The sequence below is a fragment of the Phoenix dactylifera genome, chromosome 2 (genome assembly GCF_009389715.1).
Source record: "Phoenix dactylifera cultivar Barhee BC4 chromosome 2, palm_55x_up_171113_PBpolish2nd_filt_p, whole genome shotgun sequence".
In the NCBI taxonomy this organism is placed as follows: Eukaryota; Viridiplantae; Streptophyta; class Magnoliopsida; order Arecales; family Arecaceae; genus Phoenix; species Phoenix dactylifera.
Genome location: NC_052393.1, coordinates 24,877,263 through 24,888,518, shown reverse-complemented (window position 1 = coordinate 24,888,518; position 11,256 = coordinate 24,877,263). Strand labels below are relative to the sequence as shown.

Here is an 11,256-nt window from a genome sequence, read left to right as displayed (position 1 = left end):
TGGTCCCGGCGAGGCTCGAACTCGCGACCTTCGGCTCATAAGACCAACGCTCTAACCGACTGAGCTACGGGACCAACATTTCATTAGCATATAAACATAGTAGTAGTTCATTTGTAAATTTATATGAATTTCTTCTGAAAAGACCGCTTGACGTAAGCATTGCCTCTCCCCTTCTTTTTCTCCAGATTCCAGTTCCTAATAGATCCAATCAAGAGGGGCGACGTGAACACCTTTTCAAAGGAATTGCCTCAACCAATGAGGTATCATGTACTTGGAGGTTTCCCAATTTCCAATAGGGAACATGGCAGCACTTGGTTTGTTGTTGAAGAAAATCTGGTAGGTGCCTAGACTTCCAACAGAGGACAAGGAATATAAATATCTTCTTTGAGGGGATGGATAATAAAAAAAGTATTGGGTGGGGCCGGTAGATCCAAGTACTCGGTTTTATCAGAAGTTGTAAGTCATATGATACCACCATTCATGGTTCTATGGCCCTAGATGTATATATCCTAAAGAATGACCCTTCTCATTCACTCATTTTGATTTTGTTATGATAAAAAATAAAGGCTTGTTTGGTTCGCAAAAAAAAAAAAAAAAATGGTCAATAAAAAGAATAAAAAAAAAATCTTGTTTGGTTAAAGTTTTTAAAGAAGAGAAATATAAAAGTAGCTTATTTTCATGGGAATAAAATTTTCATGTTTGATGAAAAGAAAAAACCCATGAGAAATATAAAAAAGCTACTTTTTCACCAGTTAGAAATTAGCATCTTTTTTTTTTTCCAAAACTACTCTTAAGCCATCAAATTCTATGAATAAAATCTTTTTCTTATTGTTATAATAAACCAATAATTTAATAATTTTCTATCATAAATATAAAAAATAATAACATAATTATTATACTGCAATAGCAAAAGCAAAAGCAATTTATCATTTCCATAGAGAAAATCTTACTAGATTATTTGCCGGATTATTCATCCATAGGACCAAACTCCACTATTTTGGGGACTCCCTTCCCTGAATCCTAGACTTCTGCAAAAAATACTTGGTTAACCGTAGGGCCAGAAAAAGGCACAAGTGAAACAGGAAAAGGAAACCATTTCTGTATACATTATATAAAGAACTATGACAATGCAGTTGCTATTAAAATCCCTGCATTATATACAGAGTGAACAGTAAAAGAAGAGGCCAAGTTCCCAGTCCAACAATATACAGACCCAAGAACACACCCAATGAGGAAAAGTTGCAGAAAATTCTCACCAGAAAAGTGAGCTGCGCTGAAAATACATGAACTAATGATGACAGCTTGCCACCATTTCATTGTGGAGGCAAGAGAGGTTAGCAGAAATCCACGATAAACAGTCTCTTCTAGAAGTGGAGTAATGAGACAGTAGAGAAAAAAGCATGCCATCTCGGATGTTGGGCTGTACAAAAGTATCTCCTTCAATATGGGATTATTTACATCCTGCAAGCAGCTATTCAAGTATTAGTATACAGTGGGCAACCTACAAAAAGCAATACTGATTTTAATATGGTTGTTGTATGCTAAATTACAACACAATTTACTCATTCTTCCATTGAATTCCATCATCAATCCATCTCATTATTAATTAAGTAATCAGCACTCATAATCGATTGATTATCGTAAAAACTCAATTCCATAAGGTTTGCATTTACATGGTCAAAGTCACTATCAGATTAAAATTACTGGCGGTAAACCTCCATATCATTAGTTTATGCCAACATTTTTTTATAGATAATCAGCAAGGAGGACAATAAGATATCAATGAATACACTTAGAGGATTAACGTATGAAAACACAGTAACTGTCCTGTATTATGGGCAGCTCAAATATTGTAAAACATGGAAAATGATGAACTAGCCTTTGTTGACATTCGATGACTAAAAGCACTCAGTGATAATCACCTACTTAAACTTATATCTGCACAGCCTTTCTTCCCCCAGTCAGTGCTCCAGCAAAAAAATAGGTCCTCTCTCAAAATCCTTGAACAAGAAAAAATCCCTTGCCGCATTTAATTCTTTGAAATCAGAGGCTTTGAAACTTTTCCAGAATAATCACAAATTCCACCAATACTGGCAGACCTGAATTACCAAAAGACTCCTACCAGAATAAGATTGTGGAATCTAAGCAAGGATTGAAATCTCATATGTGCTGGCCTCATACCAGGCTACCAGCCAACACATACTTACTGGTCATAGGGTCTGGTATGCGCTAGCATCAGGCAAACCAAACCTATAGTGCACTGTATCACACATTGAAGAGTATCACTCTCACATTGAGGTGTACTGGCTCTGTACTACTTGGTACACTTTTGTCTAAAAATAATTCATTGCTCATTTGTACAAATGTGTTTGAAGGTAAACCAACCCCACACCACCTCTGTTTCAAGGATTGTGCCATACTGATCAGCCACTGATACAATATTGATCCTTGAGATTTGAATCCTTGATTCTGACATAGAGAGAAATAAAGAACCGAGTAAGCTTGCATTGGACATATTAGAAGTAACCGATGCAGAGTATTAGGAGTTTGATCTAGAATATCATGGAGAAACTATTTATTACAATGTGGCTGGCCTGGGGTCAACGCATGTTGGGATGTATGAAACCCTCAACAGCTTGGTTAAGACTACCTCATTTCTTTTCCTTCCATTCATCCTAGGATGTCCATGGCGTATCCCACCCGTGTCACGGTGTAGTGTCCAGGTGGGGACGTGACAAAAAAATCTGGAAATATGCCATGTCCAGGTAACACGGATGTTGATGACCTCATTTTACTACTCAAAAAAAAAATATTTTAAATTTTGTTCACTACCTAAATCCATATTCAATATGACATTGTTACATCTTCATTCTTAAAAAGGATACTATGATACATGAATCCTTTTGACATTTCCTTGTTCTCAAGATGCGTTAGCTAGATGATACCGGGCACCATATTCAATACACGGATGTTCACTCGATGTCAGCGGAACCGGTACCGGGCACCATACCGGTTGCCCGGCAAGACGAGTCGGTACGGATCTATGAAGTGTCGTGTCGGGCCCGTACCAACACAGTAGAAGAGACAGAGGAAAGGAAGAACAAGAAAGAAAAAGAAAGAGAGGAGGAAAGCAGAGGGTGAGGAAGGAAGAGAGAGGTCGGCTGGGGCCGGACGCCGGAGGCCAGAGAGCCTCTGCATGGAGAAGGCGGAGGCCGGGAACACGCGGAGGCGGAGCTCCGCCTCCAGCCCCCGGTTTCGTTCGAAGCAGGGGCCAGGAGGGGCCCCTTTTATTTTTGCATTTTTTAAGTTGACGTCAGCAAACCTATTGCCGGCTTCACTTAATTTTTTTTACCCCAGCCTCCACCTCCTCTGCGCAGAGGCTCTCCGTCTTCTGCCAGCCGGCCCTGGCCGGCCTCTCTTCCTTCCTCTCCCTTTCCCTCCCTCCCTCCTCCAGTCTCTCTCTCTCTCTCTTTTCCTTTTGTTTCTTCTCCTTCTTCCCCTACGGCAACAGCGTCTCGGTTTCAATGCCGGAACCATCCTGGTCCGCCACCGATACGGCTTAGGACACCCCGAACTAGGCAGTTTGGAATGATTTGTGCAGACCTTGGTCTCACTAATTCAGTAGGGCCCAGTATGGTACAATGTTGCACCAAGACACAGTACACCTCCATGTGTTGGCATAGTAGAAATGGGGGTACTAGAAATGCGTCGGTATGGTACCAGGGGTGCACCAACACTGGTACTTTATTGATATGATTCACCTAGGACTACTATGCATCAATAATTAAACCCTAGCGTTGAACCTAATGCTTTTACTAGTTTGTAGCATTTCAAAAATTATTGCTTCCATGTTATCAAATTAAAGGATGATACACATGTCAATCTCTAATCACGGTTCTTTTGAACTTTTAGGTAACTTATTCATCAAATGATTCCTTGAAATGTTTTCATCTTTTGCAATTTTGCCATTCTCTACCAAACTCATATCCTTAGTATTGTTCAATTCTCCAATTTTAATCTCCCTGGATACGTGGTTTTCACTCTCACTCTAGCACTATCTTCTTTTGCAATGTTCCCTGAGCAAGTGATTTTAAAGTAGTTGCCCTCACAAATTATTGTATTTGTTTTCTTTGCTCTAGTGACACATCAAATATAAAAAGAGGTCAAAAGTGCCAATGGTATGCTGTACCATCATTGCTACTGCCATTGGTAGTTTCTATCAACTACTAGCACAAGTTGGTTTCTCCTTGATCCATTAAGCACTCCTGTGCAACATAACCATTGTCCAGAAGAGTTTTTATAATTTAGTGATCATTCACAGTTTTAAACATGTTAAGACCCATGACTAAACATAACCATCAAGCCTTGTCCCAGCTGTTTGAGGTCAGTTTTGCGATCCTCATTCATCAAGCTAACAAACTTGGATCCCTTTCTTATTATGATATGATTTTAATTTTACAATTGGCTTTTGATCTAACATCAACCCTCACCTTTTCCCTGGGCTTGGGACCCCCATAGACAGTATTATGTTAAGTCCATTTGAATTAAAAATAAGGGCTAATAGTCTTCAAGTTGCATTATTCCCTGTTCCTTTGAACAAGAAGCTTATTGATATTTTAGTAAGATGACTGCTTAATTCATCAAATCATTATTACTTACCAGGATTTTTTGCTTCCACTTTCCCTCACTGACCTAAGGCACAGTATGAAAAGCATCATGCAGCTAAGCTAGGTTAAGGCACTAAAAGTTTCTCTGCAATATTACCCTAAATATAAAAAGTACTGAGCATTTGAAAGTGGGCACACTCTGCTGCATCTCTTTACCTAAGCATGTCAGATGAGTTTTCATGAAGCAGTATAAGATTTGAATGAGAGAACTAAGTGATTTAGGAGATAAAAGTACAGAGCAGAAATGAAAGTTCCATATTATACCATGATAATTTTTTTATGCCATGATAAAATTTGGTTCCTTATCTGCTACTTGAACCTTATCAAACAACTTAATAATGAGCTTTCTCACCTTTAGAGACAAACTAAAGCCTAATTTGCATATAATTGAAAAGGCATGTTTTGCCTCTCCAAAAGCATCTGCATAACAGTCTTTCGAGATAGAAGACTAGAGAACAAAATTGCTTTTCCCCAAAAACTGATAAATAAGATATAATACATAATTAAACTCTACATCTTGGATCCCGAACGACTAAATCTTTACACTTAAAAATGTTGAAAAACCCTTAGGTGACTGCTAATTTAAGCTTTGGAATCTTAGTAATGAGGAATTGGTCATCATAAGAGTTGAAAGAAAATGGAATTCAAAAGATGGACATCGTAATTGCTTAATTCTGGATTTTTGATCCAAAGGATTTGAGAATACCATGATCTGGATCTTATGATTGAAACTGATCTCCTTCAAGGGATATGATCTGGATAATAAATGTCACTTTGATCTGGATCACATCATCTGAGTTGTGAATCATAAGATCCTCACAACAATTTTATGAACCACTGACTAGAGAAAAGCATCAAGATATATTCTCCAGTTGTAAAATTAACCAACTGGGTATTTTCTTCTTCCTGGCACTGTCATCTACCTAACATCCCATGCAGCAATTAGCCAATTTGTTCATTCAAGAAATACAAAGTGATTTTGTTTCTAAATAAGAGATATCTCACTTGGAAGTGTTTAATGGAGGCGTTGAATTAAATATCAATTAATATGACATTTCTTATTACAGTCAGGGCAGTTTTGTCCTAGATTCTTGGCATGATTTGTTGTGGTTGGCCTTGTCCTAGTAGGCTGCTTGAACAGTGAATAGAAGGTCCAACTTTTTCAAGATGCACAACTTCCAAAATTCTTTCTCTAATCTGGCAAAAATATTAACCAGCCAGCAAGGATTAGTGTTACACGCAAACTTGCCTAATAAAAGCTGTCCAACTTAATGTCATTATTCCTGTTTGTAAACTATAGGTGCGTTATACAGCATACTAGGAGAACCTATAAACTAAAAGAATCCTATGTTCGACTCTACCACTTCTCTTATTCTGTCCTATGAAGCACTAGAATTGCAAAATGTTAAGGACAGCATGTTGAGCAACAGTAGCATCTGAAATGAAGTGCATTTTGTCCCTACAGTATGCAAATTATTCCTTTCATTATACTAAAAATCAAACATAATGGTTGTGATGATAACCTGAACATTCTGTGAAAGCATTCTAATGATGAAAATATGAGAAATTGACTCTAGGCATCATCTCTATACATGTAAGGAATGTTCTTTAAAGGAAAAGGAGTCATTTAGTTGTAGCCTATAAGAAAAAAAAAACTTGCGACAAACAAAGCGATAAAAGGGATTTTCAAAATATGTTGTATTACGGCACTTTTCTTTACCTTTGGCCCAATTAGTCGATCAGCAAGAATTGATGTGAACAAAACCAATGCTATCAGAAATCCAACAGCCACAGCAGATGCCTTTATTGAGCTTCTTTGTTCTGAAAGCAACTTTTGCAGGAAGAAGCAGGAAAGCTTATATTGTGGCTTGGTTGTGTAATGCAACAGTGCCAAAGCCCCAAGGTACTCTGTTGTTTCAAGTATATTGATTGATACAGCCTGCATTGGTTCAGGAAAAATAAATTTAGTTGCAGCCGCTCCATAGAAGCTGGGAAATGTATGCCTATCCCTGATAGCAGTCTAACATAGACTGATGGTGTATACTGGTAGATATTGTAATCATGATGTTCTCCATTTCTAAGTATTTAGCGAGCATTTAACAGCAAGCAAATATTTTTCTCACCATTGTCAGTGGGTCAAGCACAGGTTGATGAAGCATTTGAGCAATGACTGAAAGTCCTCCAAAACTTAGAGGAATGTGTAAACTAAAGAAATATGCTGCAAATGTTACCCATATGCTCTTAGAATCCCATGGTATATCCAGTGAGAGCACTGAAAAACTCTGATAGCAGGATTAAAAATCAACAGTCAGATTTTCAAACTATGCATAACAAATAATGATGCAACTAAATTAACCAGTATGTATTTCTCATAGGTCTTGACAAAACTCAAAAGCTTCCTCAAGTAGAGAGCATGATGAGATATTAAAAAAAAGAAGAAAAAGAACAAGTTTAATACTGGTACCTACTTATTAATTTGTCTTTATATGATAAAGTTGACATTTAAAGACATTGAAGACTGATTATTTCTCACATTAAGTTTTAACTAGGCAATCAAAACAAAAAGAACTTATGCCAATTTTGAACAATGATTTGAGCACTATATTCTGCATAAAAAGAGAGTCCAACTCAAGGTACGCCGAACCGGCACCGATGGCGATCCGGACCGGTTCGGTACCGGTTCGGGCCATACTGAACCGGTTTGGCTGGTTCGGCCATATTTTGGCTATGGCGCCATTTTTTTTCGGCTGTGGCAAGCATGAGCGCGCGCAAAAATGCCACAACACAGCTACAGTGGCATTAAATGCCACTATAATGATACTATATCTAATATCTGCACTGTAGCTGCACTGTGGCTGTTACAGTGGCATTAAATGCCACTGTAATAATACTGAAGTTGTACTGTAGCTGCACTGTAATGATACTGTAACTACATTGTATCACCTACAGTACACTTTCAGTATTATTACAGTGGCATAAATACCACTGTAATGATACTGTAGTTGTACTGTAATGATACTGTAGCTGCACTGTAATGATATTGTAACTGCACTATAACTGTGGCATTTAATACTACTATAGCACACTACAGTGCATTTAATGCCATTGTAGCTGTGCTACAGTGGCATTAAATGCCACATTGGACTGAACTCAGTGCCGGTTCGCACCAAATCCTGGCTGAACCAAACGAAACCGAATGGAACCGGCCAGTTCACACCGTACGCCCTCTATACCGGCCCCTATGGGGCCGAAACCGTTTTCTACCACTATATCGGACCAGTCCGGTACGGGCTGAATGGGTCGGTTCAGCATACCATAGTCCTACATAAGCAATTAATGAATATAGCTAACAAAGACATTATAATCATATCCTTTTCATCTTGCTTGAGGCTTTAATATTAGCATATAAATCTATTTAATTGACAAAAAAATCTACAAAGGAAATTGTTTATGCATTTGAATGAACTAAAATACATACAGGAGTTTCCAAGTAAAGATTTCTTACCCATATAATGATAAGTAAGAGCAAGTACACTTTCCATCTCATTAAAGTCTATTTCAACTCTCAAGTCATTGAACTAGGCATCTGACAACTCTTTCATAAAGAAATGCTCATCCCTTCAGAAGAGAAGCAAAACAACCACACACATAGACACACACCAAGAACAAAAATTCAGACTATGCATGAACACATAGATATCAGGATCCCAACCAAATCTAATCTATTCAAATATCCTAATCATACATCAGTGACTTGTTTTTCTTAGCCATATAATAAAAATGACCCCACAATACCCTTCTCTTGAGAAGGGAGTGAGAATTTAAAAATACCTGGAGCTTCCACGACAGATGAGAAAGGAATCATAAAGTTCCAAGGCTGGCAATATTGATCATATAGAATTTTAGGCACCAAGCTTACCTCATTGGTTGCTTCGCAACCACCATCAGCTTCCCAAATTTTTGAAGAAAGAAATATATATTGCAAACTTCAAAGTAGTTAAAGATATAATTATAAACAAGTGATCTTGTGTAGTTGCTGTATGCCAAATTGCCAATTATACATTCAAGTAAAGCATTTTACCACTATATCAAAATGAGAGTCGGAGATAACCGTCAGCAAAACTGTCTCATTTGACTTTCAAAAGCCCTTCGCATGTTTCATTTTTCTAGAATGCTAGTGCTCTTCACCCATTTGACTCAAATCGCTCCTTGTTGACTACAGCAGAGTTAATTCGTCCAGAACATATATTTTGAGAAAAAAAATTCCAGAACATATTAACCACCATCATCTACCTTAAACTATCAGCATTTTAATGATTTCTAATGAAACCATTGTTCATTCCTGTAATGTGATTGGGCACGACCCGTGTCACCGTGCAACATGGCTTTAGAAGCAATTTTCTAGGTATGGTGATTATGGCCCAAAACATCATAACAGACCATCATTTTAGCTACAAAACCTTAGCATCACTAAAGAAGTATTTAGTTATCAGTTATAGCAGTTCTTACTGGCCATTATAATGGAAAACAACAGGTAATAGCAACTATTTAACAGCGTTGCAGATATCTTTAGATAATACTTTCATGTATTTAAACAATAATATTGAAATATGATGTCTTGAATAGTGAAAATCAAACATTGACCTTTACCATTATCATAAAAGTCCCATCTTATGTACACATGCATGGATATGCATTTGTGTGTGCATCTGCATATGCATGTATGAAGTAGTTGCCCAGAAATCATTATAATAGCCATTATTTAAAACCATATCATCGAGAACTATGTTCATAGTTGAAAGCAAGATGATTCTCCATTGTGGAGCTCGTGGAAGAAACTAATGAGATACAGAGTATGCTCTACATTCTCATAACAATCATAACATAGAGAAGATTGGCCTAGAATTAGTTAGCGAGCATTTGGTGCCTAGAATTTGCTCCATGGAAGCATGCATATGCCTTGCTTAAATGAAAACAAACTAAATGGCTTTGCGAAGTTGTATTTTGGATGAGGTTTATAATATCCTTCATAAGATGACAATCTTGGAAGGTCCACAATCTCGGTACCAAGTACCGTATTGGTACCTTATTAGTTCGGTATGATACAGTACGGTACACTCGTGTATCAAAATAGATCTCTAATTATTTTTCTCAATTTTTATCTCACCTCGATATAAGTCGGTACAGGCCGGTACGTCCCTCGATATGCTTTCATACGAAGATTATACCGACTTGAAGTTAAGTTTTGCACTGATTTTCTTCCGGCACCGTACGCCCCATATTGGATGGTATGGGGTAGTACGGCATACCATAACATAAATACTTCAAAATATTTTATGTGAAATACCTCTACAATTTTTGTGGCAGCGAGCAGTGAACACCTCTAAGCCACCTCTTTTGCTCCACCCAAGGAACTATAATCCAAAACCATAATGTAATCCAGCACAAAGCATATATCCAAATTTATTCCATTCAGATGGCTAGTCTTGTAGATTTAGGTTAGAATGAAGCATATACAATTAGCAAGTCATGAGGACTGCGTGTCTAAAAAATTTTCAACTCAATGAAGCTTTATATGGTTTTAAAAAATCTCCATGAATATGGCCTAGAAAATAAAATTACATCACCAATTGAGGAAAAAATCATAATTTTTGCAGTCAGGCTTACCTATTTTAGCAACCAAGCCCTGTTGCTCTGTTCGCATTCTTCTTGCACATATTAATGGCTTCACCAACACTAGCAACCAAGTGGATTCCATCCATCATATAAACACTTAACTAGGAGCAATTTTTATTGTGAATGCATGCCTCAAACAGTTGATGTGCTTAAGCTTACACACATATCTCCAACAAATATCCTGCTCACTGCTATCCAAACCACCTTTTGACATCTGCAGTAAGTATGGCAATGAATTTGAACAAAGGTCATTCTTCTACATTTTTTTTTCTTTTTTCACCAACTCCAGAAATCCTAAAACCAATTCAATCAGACACTGTTGCATTACCTAGAAATTTAAACTAGTCCATGTCACAATTAAAACTAACATATACTATTAACATTTGTACAGTGCTATAACGAAATGTATCAGTGAGTTCCTAGCACTTCCAAATGCTTAAAATTCAAAAAAGGGGCAACAGACAAGTAGCCAATGACATAACAGAGATGGTATCTATGAAAGTGAGAGAGTTAATCAAAGGAACAGATATAACAGTTCCGTTTTACCTCGAAGGGATCTTGGGCGCCGTTTTTCTTAGAGCAGGAGCTTCTGAAGAGAGACGTGTTGCTTCGACGATTGAAGGAAATGAGGGGACAACGGGAGGGAGCATGGGGAGCTGACAATGGTATAATCTTTACGGCAGCGAGACTTGGGCCAAATAGAGACACAGGATTCGTAGCAGCTGGTAGTGTCATCCTCGGTCGGGCTTTGATTCGTGGAGTTCTAGATCAGGCCAACGATGAGCGGTGGCCACGGGATTAAGGGGAAAAAAAGTTGGAGAGGAGCGCAAGACGCACTCGCGCGTGTAGGCGTTCCCAATTCTACCCGCGACGGGGCGGTCACGCGGCGCTTCACCGCTTCGCTAGTGGCACT

At 38.0% G+C, this 11,256-nt stretch overlaps 1 protein-coding gene and 1 non-coding gene across 2 annotated transcripts; both read right to left on the bottom strand.

The window, feature by feature from the left end:
- TRNAI-UAU lies at positions 1 to 74 on the bottom strand. The gene has a single exon. It is a non-coding gene; the product is annotated as a tRNA-Ile (tRNA).
- A 1,000-nt stretch (positions 75 to 1,074) lies between these two features.
- On the bottom strand, positions 1,075 to 11,256 carry LOC103719198. The gene is made up of 4 exons (XM_008808324.4): positions 10,890 to 11,256; positions 6,791 to 6,949; positions 6,388 to 6,606; positions 1,075 to 1,461 (listed from the first exon to the last, which is right to left on the bottom strand). Exons 1-4 carry the CDS (start codon positions 11,076 to 11,078, stop codon positions 1,120 to 1,122), a joined length of 909 nt encoding a protein of 302 aa, XP_008806546.1. The 5' UTR covers positions 11,079 to 11,256; the 3' UTR covers positions 1,075 to 1,119.